The sequence below is a fragment of the Aplidium turbinatum genome, chromosome 11 (assembly GCF_918807975.1).
Source record: "Aplidium turbinatum chromosome 11, kaAplTurb1.1, whole genome shotgun sequence".
Taxonomy (NCBI): Eukaryota; Metazoa; Chordata; class Ascidiacea; order Aplousobranchia; family Polyclinidae; genus Aplidium; species Aplidium turbinatum.
The window spans coordinates 17206461-17233551 of record NC_137482.1 but is presented as its reverse complement, the minus strand read 5'-3'; the positions used below and the strand labels follow the sequence as shown (position 1 = coordinate 17233551).

At 37.6% G+C, this 27091-nt stretch overlaps 1 protein-coding gene across 1 annotated transcript; it reads right to left on the bottom strand.

Moving 5' to 3' along the window:
- Positions 1 to 43: 43 nt before the first annotated feature.
- On the bottom strand, positions 44 to 7152 carry LOC145779479 (proton-coupled zinc antiporter SLC30A9, mitochondrial-like). The gene is made up of 10 exons (XM_082591081.1): positions 7016 to 7152; positions 6529 to 6774; positions 6175 to 6392; positions 5257 to 5423; positions 4670 to 4808; positions 4131 to 4292; positions 3650 to 3761; positions 3033 to 3140; positions 2229 to 2394; positions 44 to 1108 (listed from the first exon to the last, which is right to left on the bottom strand). The coding sequence occupies exons 2-10, from the start codon at positions 6755 to 6757 to the stop codon at positions 820 to 822; spliced, it is 1590 nt and encodes a 529-aa protein (XP_082447207.1). The 5' UTR covers positions 6758 to 6774; positions 7016 to 7152; the 3' UTR covers positions 44 to 819.
- Positions 7153 to 27091: the final 19939 nt, after the last annotated feature.

The following is a 27091-nucleotide window of genomic DNA, read 5'->3' as shown; positions in this document are numbered from 1 at the left end:
CAAAAGTTTTCTTTTGATATGAAAAATCAATTGCAAGTTTGCAGATCCTTTTCAAACCATTTATTTCAAGAAATTGCACAGATATAGCTTTCACAAAGACCAGTGAAAAAGGGCTTTTGAAAACATTCAAAATCTGTTTCAATCAGTGCTTAAAGGGTACTGAAAGTGTTTCGAAGAAAATGTAGAGGTGTTGCGTCTAGAATATCTCGAGAAAGTTGTTCTACTTATTCAGCAGAATTTTTGTACGCACTTTATGACAAAGCATGAGAAATCTCGACTTTATTAATACGAGACCACGTGACCTACCTTTAGTGGACCGAAAGTGAAGATGAAATGTGATCGCCAGAGAGAACATGGCGCAGTGTGACGACATAAGCCAGCCTTCGGAGTTCGGATGAAAGAAGCATGTAAAAACACAAATGTTGTAAATCGTTTAGTACACGTAGCAGAGTGTTTCAAGGGGTGACACAAACGAAAGCTTTTCTAAAAAAAAAACTGCATTTGCGCAGTTTTTTTTTTGCAAAATTGTTATCAGAAGCGGCTAAAGCACAGCAGATCACGAAACAATTGCTTGGCTTATGACATCACAGGTGCACTCTCAGAGACTTCCATAACAGCAAATCAACTCTTTTTACACTGATCCAACGTCTGCAGACGTTAAATGAAGGTAAAAAACGATCGATTTTCTGCCAGGATTGTATTGTATATACGCGTTTGCAATCACAGGAGTGAAGAATTAATTTTCTGCAACATATACAGGTAATGAAAAAAAAACTGAGTGAGGAGACAAATTAAATATTTTTGTTTGAAACAAGGCGCTCATAAAACCTCCAAATCAATATGTCGAAGATCTGAGTTTTTTTTCTTCAGTTCGCTTTCAATGCGATCAACTTGAACGCCCAAAGTGTCAATCACGTGTTCGCCGTGACGTAGGATGACTTGCTCAAGTTCTTCCAAGGTTTTGACGCTGTGGATCTCACGGAGGACTTCTTCCATGTCCACCGTGGTGAGGTAGGCTCGTGTGATCTCCCGGCCGTCGAAGTCTATTTCCGCTTTGAATTTGAACTCATCACCATTCAATTGCGTTGCCTTCACGTCATAAACACCTCTGGAAAGATAAAAGACTGAGGTAAACCTTCACTTTTAAATGGATCTTCAATATCAGTTTGTAAAACGGAGCCAAGCGAGCAGTTGGGAGTCATCACAGCGGCAGCAAACTGTATCAGAGAGGAAAAAAAGCAACTTTTTCATCGAAACGGCTGTGGTCTGATGGTGAAGTGTTGAGTGACGAATAAGACGAGGGAGCAAACGTTTGTGCCCACGTTCAAATGTGCCATTAAGTGTCTTATCAAAACACAGTCGCGTGCTTTAGGTGGGCAAAGAACCAACCTCCGTTCGAGGACCGACCATACGCAGTCACCACTCGATGACGTAGTCGACATTTCGAAACACTGCTTAGTGCAGGGGTGGGGAACCTTTTTAGTGTTGCGGGCCACATAGAATGAGAAATAACACAGGCGGGCCACTAAAAATTTCGAAATTTTATTTCCAGATAAAAAATGCAGGCAAGTAGACAATGATTTATTTCACTTTCACAGCTAGCGGGATGGCTGAAAGCTTTTATTTTTCGTGAGTCGTGTGATGTCTGCTGACACGAAAGATGTTGCAACTCTTAACTGCATCTCCACGTTTTTATCAGTCAGTCTGGAGCGTAGCCGACTTTTGTTAGATTCAATTTGGAAAAAAAACTGCTCGCAACGGTAGGTGCTTCCAAACAGAGACACATATTTCAAAGCATGTTTCCGCATGACTGGAAAATCATCGGCATTTATGTACCGTTGATAAAAGTTGAGCAGTGGAATGTTTTGGTACATCGCTTTGAACGTACCGTCACTCTGGAGCTGTACTATTTCATGTTGGAAGTTACTAGGAACATCAGTAGCGGGCCACATGAAACAGTCACGCGGGCCGCATTCGGCCCGCAGGCCGCAGGTTCCCCACCCCTGGCTTAGTGCGACAGCTTACAACCATTTCTTAATGAAGCTCTTTAGGTTAGGAAGGACCAATTCAAATAATTGTACGTGAAATTTGCGTTTAAGTTCAAATGATATAGCAAAGTAGACACTTAATGAACCACCGAGGCGATCAAGGCCATTTTACATGCAAACAAACGATCACAAACGTACAAAAGCTAAAAAGCCAAAAACAAGTTCACGTTTACAACAAACCTAACTACGGCGTCGTCTTCAAGGATTTCTTGCAATTCTTGAACTTTGCTTTGTGGAATAGAGCGACCGATCAAAGCATTAGAGTTGGTCGAGACGAGGAATGAGGCAACCGCTCCCAACAAGCAACCAATGGTTATGGAACCAATTGCGTCATAGAGAGGGTTGCCTGATGCAAGTACCATGGGGTTAGATTGGGCCTACAGATATCTTAACGATATTGAAATAAAACGAAAGGCGGCCAAGAGAAAGGAAATGGCCACCCTACTCTTGTTAGTGCCGAACGTTTAGTACAATGAGAACCTTAACTTCTCATCCCCAATGCTTGGATCAAGTATGGGACTCACCTTATTGGTATAAACACTTCAATGAATTAGAATACCTTCTTCGTGTCATATTTCAATCAAATTTGTTTGAATTGCTGAACTAATTATCATAAAAGTTTTATAGAAAAGATCAACTCGTTTTTATTGCCTTAACTCATTCCCAATTGAAGTTGTCGAAACATACAAACTTGCTTGTACGACGTACGTTCAAGTTTAAAACATCATGAGGGGATGTTTAGATATCACATGACAATTGTGGGGGAGTTAAACATCATATTAGGCGTTATCTCGGTTAAAATAAACAAGAAAATAAGGTTATGAAATGTTTGAACAACACCATAGAAACATCGCTGTTGATTAGTCAAACAAGTAAATTATTCAGGCTTGGCAAAGAAAGACAAAGCTTCAGTTTTAAAGTGAAGAAATCAATTTGCTTTTACCAGAAGTATTGTTTTCGTCGGTACTTGGCAATAGCGCTAACCTGTATAGTGAGTGGCTGCAATAGCAACACCTGCAATCGTGACACCAACCACTGCAGCAGAGTCCTCCAGCAGAACAACATTCGTGCTCGGATCTCTGGACTCTTTCACTGAGGAAATGCAGGTAGACGGGTTAGATAAGCGCGACCCATCATTGACTACTGTAAAGTTTTGCGAAAACTCAAAAAATATATTTTCAATATTTTATAACCTAAGGTGAAGCACATACTGGCGAAGTTTGTTGTATGAGTTAGAAATGCGAATTCAAGCAAAAGTATCGGTTCTTGAGCGTTCAAATTACCTAATCAGAATTGAACAACATCGTCATAGGCTTCCTCAATCCTAACCGTTTCTTTCAAACCATTGTTTCGCAAACTACTTAATGGTAGAATGGTGTCATCAGAAAACAAAGTAAAATCTACTGTCAGCACCGCAAAACCGTGACAGCAATTCCTCAGCCTGACAGACTATCAAAATTGTTTTTAATAAGTTTAGAAGAAAAAAATACTATTATGCTAAAATTTGGAAAATAAACTCCAGCTAAAAACACACGTTCAACCAGATTTTATACATTAAAATTCATTTTTATACAAATTGCTACAACAAAATCCACTCATACCATAATCCCAAAACGAGAGCTCATGCTCTTTCGCATTCTTCTTCGTCTCTTGTATAGCCACCAGCAGGGAACCGGACTCTATCAGTGCAGCACCAAGCAAAACAGCAAACGACTGTGCGCCATACAATCGTGTTATAAAAACAAGTTTTTAGTGGCAAAGTGGTTCAACATTACGTCTGGTAAGCCTGGGTTCGATTCTATGTCGAATCACATTCAAGATTTTAAAGATGGTGCCGGTTGTGTTGTTTTTTACTTATAACAATGAATACAAGTCAATGTAGTAATGAGCGAGTATCCAGAACAGGATCACAGCAAGTAAACCCTGGCCTACCAAGTAAACCAAGTCAAAGTAAGTAAACCCTATAGTAACCCCCAAGTAAACCCTATCAAAAAAACTTAGCTGTGATAGAGAGACAATATATAAACCACTACATTATCATGTCTCGCTTTGTTTGTCTCAACAACTTAAATCCAAACTGACCGAAATTGACGAAGCGTCCATTCCAATGGTGGGATGCAGGAGATCTTGTATTCCGTGATACATCGTTGCTCCACTGCCCAGACAGAATATACCAACACCGGAGATTAAAGACATAATATGGCGCATGTTGCCAAAACCATATGGATGCTCTATGTCGGGTTTCTGCAGGTATAGATGACTAATAAATATTTCTGCAGCCGGGTAATGCCCACGATAGAGCCTCCTAGTTTCCACGCGTGTCGAACAATTTTTTTTTCTGAATTTACATGAGAAAAATTAGGTATTTAAATAAAAAGCAAAACTACAGATTAAAAATCTGTCTTCTTATTCATGAGACACTGAGACATCTGTTCCAGTCCAAACCATCAAGCACTTTCGTTTCCATTAATCAATCAATTTAGTTATTTTCAAAATAGCATCATTAAAAAATAAAACGCTTTTAATATCGTCTAACTCTAAGCAACAGATGTCGTCATAGCGGACCGTAAAGGCAAACACAAATCCCACACTTAATTAAAATATATAACGCCTATGCTTACTTTGAGGGATTCGTTGACTCCCCAGAGCAGAAGAAGTTGGTTGCAGGTGTCAGCGAGAGAGTGCAGGACTTCAGAAAACATACTTGCGCTTCTTGTGGACAAGAAGCAAGTCAGTTTGAAGAAACATATTGTAGCATTTCTAAACCATCAGCATTGTTGTAAGATTCCTTTAGTATTAGCCTACATCAAAATTACAAGTTTGAAAGTCAAGCCAGTCGCTACTTTTACCTCAATGCGAAGACCGGAGATGTGCAGCCGGAATGGCCCGTTTCGGTGAGTCCGATCCCTATTCGGTGACTTTTTCAAAATTTTTTTTTTAAATTATCGGGTACCGTAGCCTAATTATTATTGCCATTTTAGGGTTAGGGGTTAGAGGTTAGAACTTAGGAACTCACCGAATCGGACTCACCGAATAGTACATGTGAACAACTTTGATGAGTTAAAGCTTCTGGCTACAGCATCTCGAAGCAAGCTGAAACTTATTACTTTGTCGACTGTCGGTTTTTTGTCGCCTGAGTGGGCGAGTGCTGAGTAAACCAATGTTGGTTTGAATTTATGCACTTTTCAAATAAAGCAAAGTTACTCACGCCACTGCAGCATAAGCGACTACTTTTCCTGGTCCACTTTTCAATAAGCTTTGAGGTTTCGCTTCTTGCTTTACGTCACCAAACAAGTTAAACTGCTTCGAGTGTTTTCTTTGCATCTTCTTGATTCTTCGTTGTTCTTTTTCTAGTGCTTCCAAGCTTCCCCAAACCTTTCAAAGACTTTAAATTAGTTATCATGTTGGGATAACAAAAGTAAAGCAAAAACAGATAACCAGTAACCTTTAGAACTGTTGGAAACAAAAACATTTCACATTAAAGTTATGTTAGGTGGTTGTGGTTCACGGTTTTCCTTCCTTTGTTCTCCGAATTGCGAGGGTTGGTCGTTTTTTTTTAAACATTATGACGTTGGACAATTTTAGTTAAGTTGCGAAAAATAATTCCTTTGTCTTGGCTTCGTTTCGAAATCCACGTAATTACGTTCGTTATGACTTATGGGTTCCAAACAAAAGGCACAAAAATCTCAAAAGTAATAACTTTATGTGTGGTCTTGCGCAATGTTCAAAATGATGGGACCAGTTGACTGGATGACTACGTGTTTTTCGCTGCTTCCAGTAGTCTGTTGTGTTGCATAGGTATTAGGTACGTATTTTGCTGGGTAATGTATGTCGTCGCAATGGGCGCAAAATAAAACATGATTGGGCGGAACATGTGTCTATCGCTGTCAATTCTTGCTACACTCGACTGCCGAGAAATACTCAGTGGTTGTTAGTAGCACTATCATGGGTGGCAGCTGACTTCGGTGACCTTTTGGTCTTTCGATGTTATCTTTGTTGTGTGAATTATTTGTGTTTATTGAATCTTTGTTTATTCGCCAACGGATCAAAATAAGCTGAATTGAACTATTATGTTGTTTTGGAGTTACGATTTGATTTTTGTTTGACCTAGTTTTAGTGCATTCACCTTTTCTGCCAATTCTTCTACATCCTTTTCCAGGTAGGCCAGTATTGGTTTGTTTGACCCAACATAAGGACTACGAACACGAATTTGCCGTAAAGTATCCAGGTCGCTTGGAGACAACATGTATTGCTGCATCGCTCGTACAGCGGTGATTGTGTTGTTTGCAGTGTATTTTTTGGTATAATCACGACGCATCAAAATGTACCTCTTCATTGTTGATACTGCAACAAGACAAATTAATTGGTTTCCAAATCACGTTCTACAAAACAAAAAAGCAAAATTTAATGGTCGGGACATTCGACTGAATCTAAATATCATACTGCATTGTTGCAATATTGCTGATGATAACTTTTGTACCTTTATCTTTGCTTATAGGTTCTTGAGGTGTTTGGCCAGGAAATTCTTTATCTTTTCCATGGCTACTGGACGGTCTTATGATGCTTCTCCATGGTAAAGTAAGTGAGTTAGGAGTGAAGAGTTTCTTTGAATATGAGATACAGGTTGACATTTCAACAGAATATGTCACAAATTCTTTCTTTTTTAAGAGAGTTTGCTGACACACACGACTTGTCACAAGGAAAAACATTCTAAATATGTGAAAACCTGGTGTGATGAAAACAAAACATAAATTAATGTCATAAAGTTGAAGAATGTCATTTAACGTTTTAAGTAAGTGGGAAAAAGAGTAGCCTACTGAAAACAGTACATTACATGTATGGTAACTGCAAACTGCAAATGAAAGACAACACAAAGATCCAATCAAAAACATGGTATAAAAATACCAAGTTAATTTAGTACAACATCCAAGGATTCAATACATATCACCAGTCAAAAACGTAATTACCTTAAAAAAGCTTAAAAGTTTCCAATCTATGTTCCACCGGTAGTAACATGTTCAAATCATCAGCTATTTTTATTGTGTGATCTAAGGTAACTTGAAGTCGTTGAAGGGATGTTGATATATCCGCAAGCTTTTTGGTGTGTTCAGCGTGTTTCGCAAATGCTCTTTGCCGCTCAGTCAATCTTTGCATTACAATGGAGCTGACTTTATCCACTTCCTGCAACCAACACACCAACTCAATATTTAAAAAATGACTGACATGATGAATGACATAAAAATGACGCAAAGAAAGTGGATGACGTAGGATACATGTCAATTTTATGTCAGCAAACATTTTAATCTAATGGTTCAAACATTTTTTTGCTAAATTTCATTTTAATTTATTTTTCTTTGTCAGAATGCAAAAAAAACGATATTGTGGAATAAAATACAAAATTCTCTAAATCAGGTTTGACAAACCTTTTTGCGGTCGCGGGCCACTTTGCCAATTGCACATGAGTTATCGGGCCACACAACTTTTTAATCGTAACCTACTATGAAATCTTTTAGAAGCAACTCAAGATATGATTTATGAAAAGTAACAAACGGCAGATGAAAGTAATAAAACCCACACAGTGGAAATTATCTGACACAGAATCGAAACATACAACAGTAAAAAAATAAAAACATAATAACAAATCACTTGAGCAAAAAGGATAGAGCAACAGTACTTGCACTGATAATAAAGACAGTTTAATGTTCGAAGCGTTTGCTTTCATAGGAGTATGATTTCTTCTTCTTTTGGCTCTATTCTTTTTGCTCAAGTTGACTAAATGTTTCGACCATTATGCTCCAAAACAACAAATCAGTTAATGAAATTTCTTTTTCAAACAACAAACAAAAGCCCATGTGAATCATACAGCTGAAGCTATCTAATGCAGCATTGAAGCATAAAATATTAAAAAATAGCCTTGAAGCATTGAATTTTTTTGCTTAGTGGGATTTTTGGAAAGTATTTTGCTTGACTAAGCGTTCAATATTAGGTCAAACAGACGATGTGGCAACTCTCAATTATTTTCTAACTTTGAACCCTGGAAGTTAGTGTTTAGGGCAAGAAAATAGCAAAGGAAATGTGTACCAGAAAGGCATAAAACAGCTTTGAGATGTCTTTTGTCTTTAATGCATGAGCCAGGCCTTAAAACTCGTGTTTTTTTCCGGCAGCCATCGTGGCCTACCGAGAGCTCCTTCTCGGCGGCCAAATCTGCGTGCTTGGAGGCCAAAATACAATAACGATAGCACAAGTAAATAGCATTAAACTTGCAACAATGTTAAAATGATCACTTAGCGTTGTTGAAGTCTGGGCGACGTCCTGCAGTAGAATCATTGTACCACGCATTAAATGCTTTATCGGGATTGTAATCTGGTTTTGCGGGACCATCTAACGACTCTAAATTGTTTTAACTGCTCGCAGCTCAGTAAACTGTTTCAACTGCATACCGCCTTTCATAAAACCTGACCATTTATTCCGTTATGATGTCACCATTGAGGGTGTGAAGTCACTAACCCACAGCGTTCTCAACTATGAACATGAAGACACGTGTTTTACCCACGGATGTCAACTAACCTAGTTCTCCTTTTTAACAACGATTCAATATCCGACAACATTGAATCGATATAAAAACGACAATATTGCCAGCCGATGTAAATTAGCACTTCGGATTAACACTTCGTTAAAATAAACATCGGGAATTGCAAACAAAACTTACAACGCTGGTGATCGCAGCTGGATATATTCAATACAACAGTAGTGACTATGATGCGCTGACCTGATTCTGCGTCACTCTTTGATACTACATATTTTCGACATTTAATCCACGATCATTCTATTGCGAATTTAAATAATTGGCTAGAAGAAACCGGCGGCCAAACTTGGCCGACGGAGGAGGTAGCACCGGCGGCCATTCAAGCACTACTTAGCGGCCATGGCCGCGATGGCCGCCGGCTGCTTTAAGGCTTGATGAGCGATTGTCAAATTGTTTTGCAGGCCGCACAAAATTCTTTGACGGCCACATGCGGCCCGCAGGTTTGTCACCTCTGCTCTAAATAAACAGAAGTTGTTGTTGGATTTTCAAAAAATTGCCGAATAGGGAACTCGCCGAAAAAGGCTGTTGCTGAATAGGGAGCTCGCCAAATAGGACTCGCCGAAACAGGCCATTCCGCAATCTGCATGCTGCAAATACTAAAGTGCTTGAAAAACTTGAAAGCTTTCTAGTACTACATTCTAGTACACCACTACATTAATAAACCAAACAACTTCCAACCTTTATGCAAATCACCAAGGGCAGCTGATCAAATTTGACTGCTTCTGAACACTGTTCAAGATGATTTTGCAGATCAACACACAACTTTAAGCACGATGTACTGTCTATAGGCTTCACCAAATCGTTTAGAAGTGGCCGTGGCTCTGATGTACTGGTAGCTGTAGTAAGTAATGGTTCGAAGGTAGGACAGTATTCAAGTTGACTATGTGCTGGTTCTTTCTGTAATTAATAAAATCATATATATTTGAGAGACAAGAAGCTTTTTTTCTTAGACGTAAAGTCACATTGTGTTTGGAAAGTTTTTGATATTGAAAAGCTTATAAAACACAAAAGTAACACAAAAATCCAGTAAAATGAAAAGCATAAGTCTGAATCTAAAAAATTGAAACATTGTACATACAGCAGTTTTCTACTTAATATAGCCCCTAGCTAATGCATCATAAAAAAATTAACTGAAACCAGATGCAGGGTAGCATACCATCATGGCAGGCCTTAAAACTCGTGTTTTTTTCCGGCAGCCATCGTGGCCTACCGAGAGCTCCTTCTTGGCGGCCAAATCTGCGTGCTTGGAGGCCAAAATACAAATAACGATAGCACAAGTAAATAGAATTAAACTTGCAACAAGGCCAAAATGATCACTTGGTGTTGTTGAAGTCTGGGCGACGTCCTGCTATAGAATCGTTGTACCACGCAATAACTGCTTTATCGGGATTGTAATCCGGTATTGCGGGACCATCCAACGACACTAAATTGTTTCAACTGCATACCGCCTTTCATAAAACCTGACCTTGGCATTTATACCGTTATGATGTCACCATTTAGGGTGTGAAGCATAGGCGCCTAACCTGGGGCGTGGGGGCCAGGCCCCCACGCATATTTATGCGTAGGAGCAACTTTTTATGCTGCATTGATACATAAAACAATAGATGAACTAGCGATCGGCAGCAGGAAAACATTTTTAAATGCAAACCGCAACAGCTTCGCGCTAAATAATCACTAGAACGAGTAGCGATGCTACAAACCCACACCAGACAAAAAAAATCTGTCATTTTTACATTGATTCAACGTCTGCAGACGTTGAATCAATGTAAAATGACTGATTTTGCTGCCTGAGATACAGCAAAAATCTACCATATTGCGTCGATTCAATGTCATCAGATGTTGAATGCACCCAAAAACAACATAATTTGCTACGTTAACGCAGCGTGCGTTTAGCTTTATGCGCATGCAAACAGACTCGATGTCGCTTTCGAAAGTCGAAACCTCTGCAGAGAATTGTCGCGGCAGTGAATCGCTTGCTGTGAAAATGAACTTGAAGTCTCGGCCCGAGGTAACCACTAACCAACGTAACAAGGGCTGGTGCAAACCGCATTGCGCACACATGGCATAATCAACGCAACAATGGACTCGCGCAAACTGCATGGCGCACACACGACCGTTGCCATAGAAACCCGATCAAAGGCGGGGAATATGGGCATTTTTTGTTTCATCTGCAACACGAAAACGGGCGTATTACAGCGAATTGAAACTTGAAAGCTGGTCTGCGATAAGTTGCGATATTGTAGTGAAAAGGGAGCAATGTCAAGTCGAAAACTTAATCAAACGTCTCTCCGTAACTATTTTTCAAGAGCTGTTTACGGATGTCAGCAACTTTTAAATTTATTCAAGGTGACGTGCTGTTGAATTGATGTAAACATGAATGATTTTGCTTTCAACAGGTATATTTTCACGGAATGGCCTGTTTCGGTGAGTCCGATTTGGTGAGTCCGATCCCTATTCAGTGATTTTTTTAATTTTTTTTTTTAATTATTGGGTACCGTAGCCTAATTATCATTGCCGTTTTAGGGTTAGGGATTAGAGGTTAGGGGTTAGAGGTTAGAAACTCACCGAATCGGACTCACCGAATAGTAGCAGACCCATATTTTCAAGCGTATGATCAAGTTAGTATTTTCATTCCATTTACAGACAATACCTTTTAGTAAACCTTTTCGTCTCTTATTTCATGCTAATAAATCTAGTTCGTTGCTAAACTTTATGTTGTGCTTAGCTTAAAGAATCGCAGTCCATCAACGCAGACGCATAGCATGTGTTTTGGTCGAGTTTTGTTATAATAATGAACGGTAGGTCGAACGTAGCGATAACTCCGAGTGTGGCAATAAAAGCAATTCTAGTGTGACGACATAATTACGTCATCCATCTGCATGACATTTCGCCGAATTTACGTTGCTGCTGGTGAAACACGCTTTCGCCCCCACGGCCAAAAAAATAGTTAGGCGCCTATGGTGTGAAGTCACTAACACACAGCGGAAACATTTTTCAACTCTGAAGACACGTGTTTTCAGCTCAAATGTCAACTAACCTATCCAGACAACAAAATCCGTCATTTTTACATTGATTTTATGTTTGCAGTTGTTAAATCAGGGTAAAAATGACGAATTTTGTTGTCTGGGAAGTGGGTAGTTCTCCTTTTTAACAACGATTCATTGTCCGACAACATTGAATCTACATAAAAACGACAATATTGCCAGCCGATGTAAATTAGCACTTCGGATTAACACTTTGTTAAAATAAACGTCGGGAATTACAAACAAGACTTATAATATAGCTGGTGATCGCAGCTGGATATTTTCCATACAATAGCAAATGTTTCCACACAATACAACAGTGGTGATTATGAAGTGCTGACCTAATTCTGCGTCACTCTTTGATACTAGATATTTTCGACAGTTAATCCACGATTATGCTATTGCAAAGTTAAATAATTAGCTAGATGAAATCGGCGGCCAAATTGGCCGACTGAGGAGGTAGCACTGGCGGTCATTCAAGCACTACTTAGCAGCCATGGCCGTGATGGCCGCCGGTTGCTTTAAGGCTTGCATGGCATAAAAGCACTAATTTGAACATAGCCAATTTACAAGCTTTCATCACAAAATCAATTAGGCCTATTGTATTTATGAGCAAACAAGTTCTGTTGACATATCAGGTAGGCCTAATATAAATCTAAACTGAAGTTTTGTCATATTCCAGTTAATATGCCAAGTCAATTAAGTGGAAAATTGAGGTAAGCGTATTTGGCTTTAATAGCATTGTCTAACAAGGTCATATGTAGATATAAAAGAAAAGTAACTTATTCGGAGCTTAATATTCTGCATTATTATTGTTTTTAATAAAATTGCAAATCCTTATGTTCACCTCTTTTTGCTTTGTATTTGAAACAACAACTATTCCACGATCTTTCTCTTTTTTTTCAGCACTCGGTTCATTCCCCATTCTTAGAGCTCATTGCGAAAAATCTAATTCATAAACAAGTCTAGTTTGGATAAAATAAACATTGAATTTTAAGTATAAATTTTAAGTATGATATAGGTTTATTGGTATATGGGAGCTGGTATTTTCTTTGAAGTGGCCAGAGCAGCGGTGTCGTAGCCAGCCTAAAATGTTGAGCTGTACCGAGTACTAAATATTTTGATTTTAATCAACAATACTTTGCTTGACACACTTCTCATCTAAACATATTATTACTACAAATGCTGAGTTGAGGAACTGATTTAGTAATTTAAAAGAGAAGTCAGTAGCTTGTATCAAAATAAAATCCACCTTTCCTTAATATGGCATGATTCTGCGGTCAACATCCAGTACCGTAGCAGAGTAGGTATGTACGTACAAAGGGATGCAACCTATTTCGTCCCCTGAACACTTCGTCCTCCAATTTCGACTCATAAAAAGATCAAAAAAATATAGAACAAAGCCGAAGTCGCTGATCGGAGTTTCTGCAAACATTTTAAAAAAATTTTCCCCTTCAATTAATCATTGAATTTTTATGGTTGATTGATTGGTTTATTTTGTTGTGCAATAGTATAACAGCAAAATCATTATATGATGCAGCACGCTTAACGAACACAATTGAAACAAAGAAAAATACAAATGTGCACTGCATCTTTGAAGAAAATCAAAACGGGAAGCTGCGAAGTGACCATGACGGTCTTCGAGTCAAGCAGCCACCCTCAGCCAAGTCGATGATAAACATCTAATAAATATTACACTAAATTATCTAGCCTACGGTATTACACTAAATTATGGGCCACCACATCAGTTGTAATGGAGGGGCTACAATGTTAATTTGATAACCCTAACCCGAAAGTGAGGTTTGCTTTATCAACTACTATTTCAAGATGCTTAACATGGTCAACTGTTTCGGCAAAAGCAACTCCATCAGCGACTTCGGCGCTTCTGCAATCTGCGGCTTCTGTGTTTTTACCACCGTCATTCTGGCAGAATAGTTTTTCCGCTTTTCGCCTAAAAAAGTCATCCGTGAATAAGTGCGAGGCATAAAGTGCGACCTGACATACCTTCGAAAAACCTTAAGTAAAACAATAACTCGCAACACGTGCCACTTAAATTTTACATGCATCGGATTCAGTATTAAATTACCTTTGCAGGGATGTGCACCAATAGGTGGGCATTTGGAAGGAACTATCAGCAGAACGCTCCAAAGATGGAGGATATATTTACAATAAACATTAAAATAATACGATTTTTGCATAATAGACACCACTTCAAACATCTTCGAATAGAACTATAATCCGCAACACGTGCCACTTAAATTTTGCATGCATCGGATTCAGTATTAAATTACCTTTCCAGGGATGTGCACCAATAGGTGGGCATTTGGAAGGAACTCCCAGCAGAACGCTTCAAAGATGGAGGATATATTTACGATAAACATTAAAATAATATGATTTTTGCATAATTGACACCTCTTCAAACATCTTGAAATAAAACTTTAATCCGCAACACGTGCCACTTAAATTTTGCATGCATCGGATTCAGTATTAAATTACCTTTCCAGGGATGTGCATCAATAGGTGGGCATTTGGAAGGAACTCCCAGCAGAACGCTCCAAAGATGGAGGATAAATTTACAATAAGCATTAAAATAATACGATTTTTGCATAATAGACACCACTTCAAACATCTTCGAATAGAACTATAATCCGCAACACGTGCCACTTAAATTTTGCATGCAGCGGATTCAGTATTAAATTACCTTTCCAGGGATGTACACCAATAGGTGGGCATTTGGAAGGAACTCCCAGCAGAACGCTTCAAAGATGGAGGATATATTTACGATAAACATTAAAATAATATGATTTTTGCATAATTGACACCTCTTCAAACATCTTGAAATAAAACTTTAATCCGCAACACGTGCCACTTAAATTTTACATTCATCGGATTTAGTATTAAATTACCTTTCCAGGGATGTACATCAATAGGTGGGCATTTGGAAGGAACTCCCAGCAGAACGCTCCAAAGATGGAGGATATATTTACGATAAACATTAAAATAATACGATTTTTGCATAATAGACACCACTTCAAACATCTTCGAATAGAACTATAATCCGCAACACGTGCCACTTAAATTTTGCATGCATCGGAATCAGTATTAAATTACCTTTCCAGGGATGTGCACCAATAGGTGGGCATTTGGAAGGAACTCCCAGCAGAACGCTTCAAAGATGGAGGATATATTTACGATAAACATTAAAATAATATGATTTTTGCATAATTGACACCTCTTCAAACATCTTGAAATAAAACTTTAATCCGCAACACGTGCCACTTAAATTTTGCATGCATCGGATTCAGTATTAAACTACCTCTCAAGGGATGTGCATCAATAGGTGGGCATTTGGAAGGAACTCCCAGCAGAACGCTCCAAAGATGAAGGATAAATTTACAATAAACATTAAAATAATACGATTTTTGCATAATAGACACCACTTCAAACATCTTCGAATAGAACTATAATCCGCAACACGTGCCACTTAAATTTTGCATTCATCGGAATCAGTATTAAATTACCTTTCCAGGGATGTGCACCAATAGGTGGGCATTTGGAAGGAACTCCCAGCAGAACGCTTCAAAGATGGAGGATATATTTACGATAAACATTAAAATAATACGATTTTTGCATAATAGACACCACTTCAAACATCTTGAAATAAAACTTTAATCCGCAACACGTGCCACTTAAATTTTGCATGCATCGGATTTAGTATTAAATTACCTTTCCAGGGATGTGCACCAATAGGTGGGCATTTGGAAGGAACTCCCAGCAGAACGCTTCAAAGATGGAGGATATATTTACGATAAACATTAAAATAATGTGATTTTTGCATAATTGACACCTCTTCAAACATCTTGAAATAAAACTTTAATCCGCAACACGTGCCACTTAAATTTTGCATGCATCGGATTTAGTATTAAACTACCTTTCCAGGGATGTGCATCAATAGGTGGGCATTTGGAAGGAACTCCCAGCAGAACGCTCCAAAGATGAAGGATATATTTACAATAAACATTAAAATAATGCGATTTTTGCATAATAGACACCACTTCAAACATCTTCGAATAGAACTATAATCCGCAACACGTGCCACTTAAATTTTGCATGCATCGGAATCAGTATTAAATTACCTTTCCAGGGATGTGCACCAATAGGTGGGCATTTGGAAGGAACTCCCAGCAGAACGCTTCAAAGATGGAGGATATATTTACGACAAACATTAAAATAATGCGATTTTTGCATAATAGACACTACTTCAAACATCTTGAAATAAAACTTTAATCCGCAACACGTGCCACTTAAATTTTGCATGCATCGGATTTAGTAATAAATTACCTTTCCAGGGATGTGCACCAATAGGTGGGCATTTGGAAGGAACTCCCAGCAGAACGCTTCAAAGATGGAGGATATATTTACGATAAACATTAAAATAATATGATTTTTGCATAATTGACACCTCTTCAAACATCTTGAAATAAAACTTTAATCCGCAACACGTGCCACTTAAATTTTGCATGCATCGGATTTAGTATTAAATTACCTTCCAGGGATGTGCATCAATAGGTGGGCATTTGGAAGGAACTCCCAGCAGAACGCTCCAAAGATGGAGGATAAATTTACAATAAACATTAAAATAATACGATTTTTGCATAATAGACACCACTTCAAACATCTTCGAATAGAACTATAATCCGCAACACGTGCCACTTAAATTTTGCATGCATCGGAATCAGTATTAAATTACCTTTCCAGGGATGTGCACCAATAGGTGGGCATTTGGAAGGAACTCCCAGCAGAACGCTTCAAAGATGGAGGATATATTTACGATAAACATTAAAATAATACGATTTTTGCATAGTAGACACCACTTCAAACATCTTGAAATAAAACTTTAATCCGCAACACGTGCCACTTAAATTTTGCATGCATCGGATTTAGTAATAAATTACCTTTCCAGGGATGTGCACCAATAGGTGGGCATTTGGAAGGAACTCCCAGCAGAACGCTTCAAAGATGGAGGATATATTTACGATAAACATTAAAATAATATGATTTTTGCATAATTGACACCTCTTCAAACATCTTGAAATAAAACTTTAATCCGCAACACGTGCCACTTAAATTTTGCATGCATCGGATTCAGTATTAAATTACCTTTCCAGGGATGTGCATCAATAGGTGGGCATTTGGAAGGAACTCCCAGCAGAACGCTTCAAAGATGGAGGATATATTTACGATAAACATTAAAATAAATATGATTTTTGCATAATTGACACCTCTTCAAACATCTTGAAATAAAACTTTAATCCGCAACACGTGCCACTTAAATTTTGCATGCATCGGATTTAGTATTAAATTACCTTTCCAGGGATGTGCATCAATAGGTGGGCATTTGGAAGGAACTCCCAGCAGAACGCTTCAAAGATGGAGGATATATTTACGATAAACATTAAAATAATACGATTTTTGCATAATAGACACCACTTCAAACATCTTCGAATAGAACTATAATCCGCAACACGTGCCACTTAAATTTTGCATGCATCGGATTCAGTATTAAATTACCTTTCCAGGGATGTGCACCAATAGGTGGGCATTTGGAAGGAACTCCCAGCAGAACGCTTCAAAGATGGAGGATATATTTACAATAAACATTAAAATAATATGATTTTTGCATAATTGACACCTCTTCAAACATCTTGAAATAAAACTTTAATCCGCAACACGTGCCACTTAAATTTTGCATTCATCGGATTTAGTATTAAATTACCTTTCCAGGGATGTACATCAATAGGTGGGCATTTGGAAGGAACTCCCAGCAGAACGCTCCAAAGATGGAGGATATATTTACGATAAACATTAAAATAATACGATTTTTGCATAATAGACACCACTTCAAACATCTTCGAATAGAACTATAATCCGCAACACGTGCCACTTAAATTTTGCATGCATCGGATTTAGTATTAAATTACCTTTCCAGGGATGTGCACCAATAGGTGGGCATTTGGAAGGAACTCCCAGCAGAACGCTTCAAAGATGGAGGATATATTTACGATAAACATTAAAATAATATGATTTTTGCATAATTGACACCTCTTCAAACATCTTGAAATAAAACTTTAATCCGCAACACGTGCCACTTAAATTTTGCATGCATCGGATTCAGTATTAAACTACCTTTCCAGGGATGTGCATCAATAGGTGGGCATTTGGAAGGAACTCCCAGCAGAACGCTCCAAAGATGAAGGATATATTTACAATAAACATTAAAATAATACGATTTTTGCATAATAGACACCACTTCAAACATCTTCGAATAGAACTATAATCCGCAACACGTGCCACTTAAATTTTGCATGCATCGGAATCAGTATTAAATTACCTTTCCAGGGATGTGCACCAATAGGTGGGCATTTGGAAGGAACTCCCAGCAGAACGCTTCAAAGATGGAGGATAAATTTACAATAAACATTAAAATAATACGATTTTTGCATAATAGACACCACTTCAAACATCTTCGAATAGAACTATAATCCGCAACACGTGCCACTTAAATTTTGCATGCATCGGATTTAGTAATAAATTACCTTTCCAGGGATGTGCACCAATAGGTGGGCATTTGGAAGGAACTCCCAGCAGAACGCTTCAAAGATGGAGGATATATTTACGATAAACATTAAAATAATATGATTTTTGCATAATTGACACCTCTTCAAACATCTTGAAATAAAACTTTAATCCGCAACACGTGCCACTTAAATTTTGCATGCATCGGATTTAGTAATAAATTACCTTTCCAGGGATGTGCACCAATAGGTGGGCATTTGGAAGGAACTCCCAGCAGAACGCTTCAAAGATGGAGGATATATTTACGATAAACATTAAAATAATATGATTTTTGCATAATTGACACCTCTTCAAACATCTTGAAATAAAACTTTAATCCGCAACACGTGCCACTTAAATTTTGCATGCATCGGATTCAGTATTAAATTACCTTTCCAGGGATGTGCATCAATAGGTGGGCATTTGGAAGGAACTCCCAGCAGAACGCTTCAAAGATGGAGGATATATTTACGATAAACATTAAAATAAATATGATTTTTGCATAATTGACACCTCTTCAAACATCTTGAAATAAAACTTTAATCCGCAACACGTGCCACTTAAATTTTGCATGCATCGGATTTAGTATTAAATTACCTTTCCAGGGATGTGCATCAATAGGTGGGCATTTGGAAGGAACTCCCAGCAGAACGCTTCAAAGATGGAGGATATATTTACGATAAACATTAAAATAATACGATTTTTGCATAATAGACACCACTTCAAACATCTTCGAATAGAACTATAATCCGCAACACGTGCCACTTAAATTTTGCATGCATCGGATTCAGTATTAAATTACCTTTCCAGGGATGTGCACCAATAGGTGGGCATTTGGAAGGAACTCCCAGCAGAACGCTTCAAAGATGGAGGATATATTTACAATAAACATTAAAATAATATGATTTTTGCATAATTGACACCTCTTCAAACATCTTGAAATAAAACTTTAATCCGCAACACGTGCCACTTAAATTTTGCATTCATCGGATTTAGTATTAAATTACCTTTCCAGGGATGTACATCAATAGGTGGGCATTTGGAAGGAACTCCCAGCAGAACGCTCCAAAGATGGAGGATATATTTACGATAAACATTAAAATAATACGATTTTTGCATAATAGACACCACTTCAAACATCTTCGAATAGAACTATAATCCGCAACACGTGCCACTTAAATTTTGCATGCATCGGATTTAGTATTAAATTACCTTTCCAGGGATGTGCACCAATAGGTGGGCATTTGGAAGGAACTCCCAGCAGAACGCTTCAAAGATGGAGGATATATTTACGATAAACATTAAAATAATATGATTTTTGCATAATTGACACCTCTTCAAACATCTTGAAATAAAACTTTAATCCGCAACACGTGCCACTTAAATTTTGCATGCATCGGATTCAGTATTAAACTACCTTTCCAGGGATGTGCATCAATAGGTGGGCATTTGGAAGGAACTCCCAGCAGAACGCTCCAAAGATGAAGGATATATTTACAATAAACATTAAAATAATACGATTTTTGCATAATAGACACCACTTCAAACATCTTCGAATAGAACTATAATCCGCAACACGTGCCACTTAAATTTTGCATGCATCGGAATCAGTATTAAATTACCTTTCCAGGGATGTGCACCAATAGGTGGGCATTTGGAAGGAACTCCCAGCAGAACGCTTCAAAGATGGAGGATAAATTTACAATAAACATTAAAATAATACGATTTTTGCATAATAGACACCACTTCAAACATCTTCGAATAGAACTATAATCCGCAACACGTGCCACTTAAATTTTGCATGCATCGGATTTAGTAATAAATTACCTTTCCAGGGATGTGCACCAATAGGTGGGCATTTGGAAGGAACTCCCAGCAGAACGCTTCAAAGATGGAGGATATATTTACGATAAACATTAAAATAATATGATTTTTGCATAATTGACACCTCTTCAAACATCTTGAAATAAAACTTTAATCCGCAACACGTGCCACTTAAATTTTGCATGCATCGGATTCAGTATTAAACTACCTTTCCAGGGATGTGCATCAATAGGTGGGCATTTGGAAGGAACTCCCAGCAGAACGCTCCAAAGATGGAGGATATATTTACAATAAACATTAAAATAATACGATTTTTGCATAATAGACACCACTTCAAACATCTTCGAATAGAACTATAATCCGCAACACGTGCCACTTAAATTTTGCATGCATCGGAATCAGTATTAAATTACCTTTCCAGGGATGTGCACCAATAGGTGGGCATTTGGAAGGAACTCCCAGCAGAACGCTTCAAAAATGGAGGATATATTTATGATAAACATTAAAATAATATGATTTTTGCATAATTGACACCTCTTCAAACATCTTGAAATAAAACTTTAATCCGCAACACGTGCCACTTAAATTTTGCATGCATCGGATTTAGTATTAAATTACCTTCCAGGGATGTGCATCAATAGGTGGGCATTTGGAAGGAACTCCCAGCAGAACGCTCCAAAGATGGAGGATAAATTTACAATAAACATTAAAATAATACGATTTTTGCATAATAGACACCACTTCAAACATCTTCGAATAGAACTATAATCCGCAACACGTGCCACTTAAATTTTGCATGCATCGGAATCAGTATTAAATTACCTTTCCAGGGATGTGCACCAATAGGTGGGCATTTGGAAGGAACTCCCAGCAAAGAATGCAACTGAAGTGACAAAAAACAACATTATTGACGCAAAAACCGACACTGATGACGCAAAAACTGACAATGATGACGCAGAAACTAAAAATGACGAAACAGATGGTGTTCATTGACGCTATGACAACCAGATACCTTCAATTTCCGATGAAACATTGAATGAGTTAGGAAACTTTGCCGAACCAATATCACAAAAGCGTGAACGACGTTGTGAATGGGTTGATGTGACTAATAAGTCGTTTTTCCTTACGTTGGATGAATGGAAAGAGATGACCCTCAATCGCACCAAGCATCGATTTTCCTCCAGTCTGTATCGCGATGTTATATGCAAACAACTTAGAAAAATTTATGACAGTTGCGTTTTTTGTTTTAGAAATAATTATTTGGTAGAACCAGCAGCGGTTGAATCCTTAAGTAATGGTGATTCAAAATTTTACAATGGTCATACCAACGTGTATTGCAAGCACTCGGGTTGTTGTGGATGCTCAGTAAAAGGGGATGTACGTATTTTTTCATATGTTGATAAAGTTGAAGTTGTCGTAAATGTGATGGGGAAACGTAATCATGAAATGCATTGCGTAAAACGTAGGCCGGTTGCGGGGAAGCAGCGTAAATTACTCATGGAGAAATTACAATGCAAACATCCCAGCGAAGTTGGCAGAAAGTTGGTGGATGACTTAACTGAAAATGAACTATATCACGGTGCATACAATTTTGCTCCTGCCTCGTCTGTTTTGAGAAATATAAAAAGTGAAGGTAAGCTTTGCAATAGATATTCTAAAAATTGGATGTATAACATCAATCGCTTGAAGTATGAGTTTGAAAAAAAAAAGCGAATCTTTATAAGACGCATAACTACATACCCCCCTGGCGTTATATTGTATTCTAATGCACAAGTGAAACTTTATCGAGATTTATGCCCTGTAGATATAATATATTTTGATGCGACAGGAAGCATAGTTAAAAGGCAGGAAGGTGAAAAAGATTTTCAAATTTATTCGCTTTTAGTCAGAAGCCCCTACGTAGGAGGTCCAGCGCTCCCAGTGGCAACAAACATTGCAACGAATCATGATTCTGAAAGCATACGGAGTTTTTTAGGTAAATTTCTAATGGACACTGTGCAAATTTGTGGAAAGGTAAAAAAACCAGCGTTAATGATGATTGACGGATCAATGGCTATGTGGAATGCTGTACTAAGTGCGATGTGTAATGAAACAAGGTTAGGTTATTACAACAGATGCTGGCGTGTAGTTTCAGGAGAGGCGACAAAATACGACTTGGAAAAAACTTTCGTTCATAATTGTTTGAGTCACGCCATGCGTGCAGCTAAAATTATGGTTAAAAAATATTACAAACCTAAGAAACACACATTAACAGTTATGCATTGGATTTCTTTGTTATTTGCATGTACAACCCTGTCTGAACTAGACGAAATAATGGAAAGTATTATTTGGGTAACCAACTGCGAGAGTACGTCTTCCAAAGTTGACTATCATTTTAACAGACTGCATCAGGGCTTTAAATTTTCAGAACTTTTGTCAAACGTAACAAACGAAATAGAAGAAAACGAAAAAGACGAACTCAACGACTATTTTCATACCAGTATGCGTGACGACCAAAAACAAGAATTAAATTCTCCATTTTACTTACGCTACCACAACCAACTTATGGCGTTTCTAAATTCTTCTGACTTTTTGGATCACCTCAATGATCCTTCTCATTCAAAGTTGCAGCACGAAAATGTTTACATGGATAAGAACTTTTGTTTAAAACTTATTGTAATTATTCTGAGTAGAATATGTACCACTTCGCAGCTAATTCTTGGAAATTTGTCCCGGCATTCGTCACATGAACGGCCAAATTACCAGGCTTACTCCCAGTATTCTTTTTGGTTTAAGCAAGTCATCTCATCCAAACTTAAAAATATTTCTCGGGATAATTTAACACAAGGTATCATCGAGCAGCATTTTTGGGATTTGAAACAAATTTATTTAAAAGGAAAACGTGTTGTAGGTATCGATCATTTTGTAGAAGAGTACGAAAACCAAATGAGAATGAGTGAAAAAATATTTTCTGCTCATTATATTCACCAGGGTTACGAAAAAAGTTACATTTCGGCCAAAACGTATGCTGATCAAGCTTCAAGTAAACATTCGAAACATCGCACTAACTTGGTAGTTTCAAAATTTAGAAAGCCAAAAAAACGACGTTCAGATGGATTTTATACTACAAATGAATCTAAAAAACATATTCGATATGTCAATGCTGTTAGCGAGTCCGCACCCACAATTTCTATGTGCAATGCGACTGCTTTTGCCCACTCGAAATGCAATTATGCAAAGATTCGTGACTTTTGGACAGCAACAGCCAAAGATTTTGAATACATGGCTGAATTTTCAACTTGGGTATGGAACGGTTTGGCAATAAATCGTAACTGTTTGTCGGATACCGCCGTTGTAATCGATAAAAACCACGAAGTGTCTTGGCTAGATTTACTCACAGCATGTAACAATCCTTGCAGTAAAATTACGAACGAACTTGCCAAGCATTACCAAAATTCTTCTGCAGTTGGTTGGTTAAGCAAACGTCTCGTAGACGCCTACTTTTTACTAAAAGCCAGTGAACCAAGAAACCAAAACGCCATAGGGGTTTTAGATTGCGACTCCACAGGGAAGATTTTGCAAAAATCCCCAATAAAGTCCGTGAAATTTTTCAAAACAGCGATGACAAAAACTGAGGAAAAATTGCTACCGGTCGTTCTCCTTCCTTTCTTGTGCAATGGCCACTTTCGTTTGTTACACTTTTCCACCCAAAATAAATTCATACATTGTTACGATTCTTCGAATAAAGAAATGAGTACAGCCTTTTCAAAGTTTCTACATGATGGTGCAGATTTCCTAGTAGATTTCTTGGTAACTAATCAGTTATACACAGGGAATTACAGTGTAAGTTCTAAACATATCGTGATGCAACCGGACAGTAATACTTGTGGGGTGGCAGTTTGCATAACTGCTGATATTCTTTGCAGCGACATGGATCTGAAATCTCAACATTCAAAAATGGATCTTAATTTTTTCACATCTTATCGACATTGGATGATTTATTATATTGTTTCAAATGCTATAAATGTTCATTCTGATTTAATAAATGCATTCAAATGTAATGCCAATTTACCACTGGGCTTGATGAACGTAGGAAACTCTTGCTGGTTTAATGCTGTATTGCAAGCACTTAAATGTGTAATAGCAGCATGTGATGTTTCAATGTTGCATTATGAAAACGACAAACATATTGAAACACTGGACAAAAATATGTTTCTGTTATTACGTAATCTTGTTGGTAATGCGACTGTAGAGGAAAAACAAATTAAAAATGCTTTGAATGATATTAAAAAAAAATTTCCATTGGGGCGTCAACATGATCCAGCAGAGTTTTTTGCCGAGTCATCATTACCATTGCTATTGAAGCACTGTGACGTGACATCGATATCGAAATACGTCACAGTTCATCAGTGCAATTCTTGTGGCAGAAAAAGTAGGCTTGATGAGAAAAGAAGCGAAGAAGTCTTGCTGATGTTACCAATGTATGATTCTATTCAGGAGAATAATTTTTTATCGCTTTATATTAAAACGTTTCTCAATAGTAAAGAACTCTCACTTTGTAATAATTGCAAAATGGTGATTCATACCACAAATACAAAATTTTTACGTTTACCCAAAGCTCTAGTTTTGTGTTTAGCTAGAAATACTGGCCTGCGCAAATCCAAAAGACAAGTCAAAGCAGACAAAAATTTAACTCTTGAAGATGCACACGGGCTTCAATATAACTATAAACTCGTAAGTGTCATTGCACATTTAGGTGAGGAAAAGGAGAATGGCCATTATATCTGCTATTGCATCGAAAAATACAATGCGGTTTGGAAATTTGATGACAAATTAGTTCGATCGATTTCATACAGTGACATGGTAAAAACAATACAAGATTGCGGATACATGTATTTTTACGTACAAACTAAAAGCGTAAACGATACAAAACGTGAATAGACACATACACATTTATAGAAATTTCAAACAAGAGTGGTGAGGAGACTATTTGTGACACATGAGTTAAAACATTTACTATTTTTGCATTTAACTGATGTCAATGATAATTCAGTAAACTAATCTGAAAGCATTGTCTTGTGCTCTCAATTTCTATAGTCACCATGCTACGCCAACATGTCTATAGTTATCATTATTATTTGTGTCTTTATCGAGTCACAGACTTAGTTCTGCATTTTAGATCGGCTAACTTGTTTATCAACATTTACACGTTTTAGTAGCCTATACTTTGGTTTAGGCTATGCAAATTGAAACTTTTAAGAGGTAGGCCTAGCCTATGTACTCAACTTTTAAACAATAAGGGTTCCATGTAACAACAGCGGGTTAAGTTTGGTGCAAAAATAGTAATTCTCGAAATATGTTATTATTCACCAATATAGCAATTGTGCTGATTAACCAACTTATTTCAAGAATTACTATTTTTGCACCAAACTTAATCTGCTGTTATGAATAGGATAGCCTACAGATCTACCGAAAAACTTCGCTCCAACTAATTCTCCATTGTCTAATTTAGTGGTTCTCAACCTGGGTGCCATTTACAACAGCCTACTCTGGGGTGCCGCGAGCTATTTCTCATATTCATTTTTATCTGTTTTCACATTAATTAGCTAGAATCATTGTTGCTGATAAGAAGTTGGAAGCACGTTTGCTTTTGTTACATCATTAATCAAGGGCTTTAATAAAGGGCTTTTTTATGATCTAAAAAATCAAAAGATATGACTTTATTTTTTGAGATACAGGGTGACCCAAAAAGATTCGTACCCATGTTTTATTCGATTTTTTCACATTTGGAACACATCTTGGAAAAGCCATAAATTGACTAAAAATTGACAGAAAAAACTAAAACTCTGGTCAATGGTCTTTCATAAACTGAATAATGTGTGGTTGTAATTTGAAATAAATAGCTTTTCAATCAAAGTCACAATTGAAATTTTCATGGGTACGAATCTTTTTGGGTCACCCTGTATATGACAATATATGACTTTAATTTTTAAACATCAAGTTTATGCTAATTTTCATAATTAAGAATAACATATTCGAATTCGAATAACATATTCGAACAACGAACCCAAACTTTTACGTTATATCACTTCAAAATCTCAAGAAGAATTCAAATGTCTAACTCTAATGCATCTAAGTACAATTTCATTTATTGGACCTATATGCATATACAATGTTTGCGTCTGCAAAATTTATGTTTGGATATAGCATTGATTTCAAAAAGGAAAATCATCGCTCCACATATGCTAAAGTAGGAACAATTTTGCCATACAATGATGGAGAAATGTCTGGTCTACTCACCTTTACACTGTTTTCTAAGCGTTTCTTGATGTTTTTTCTCCATTGCACAGAGTAGCCTAATGGTCTATGTTGAAGTCTTTGTCAATTACAGCGAAATTGCGAAAGCAGTCGTTGAATTCGCTATAGCAGAAAAATCAATAAATGCTCGCCTATCACTCATTACAAAAGCGATTTTTTTTTGTCACTAATGTTACTTTTTTTTAGTTGTACCAATTAATAAAAAAAGTGTAAAACCAAAATTTCATGGTTATGGGGTCAATATGCTTGTCCGCCCCGTTAGCTCAGTGGTTACGCGCCTGGCTCAAGATCATTCGGCGCAAGTTGAACTCTCGGGGTGTGCGCTTGAGAAATGCCTTTTTAGGACTGCTCTCCATTCAGCGGCACCTAGTGAATGGAATATTTCCCCGGCAACAACCCTGGCCTAAATTGTAAAAACTGCAAATGAGAGCGATGTGGAATCATTAGTAGAAAGTGCACTTGCATACAACCTCGCCAATATCAAGTTTAATGTAAATCCTGACACAATTAATTGTCACGTATCTATGCATGGTTGTCGTCATTGTTCAGTCAGATTCACACCAGGCAGGAAGAATATGGCTACTGGCGATAGGTCCTGCCTCAACAAAAAACCTAGCGACCGCATGAGGTTGCCTCAATGGCGCGGTAGGAAAACCTTGTATATCACACCGATAATAGTTCTATTCGAAGATGTTTAG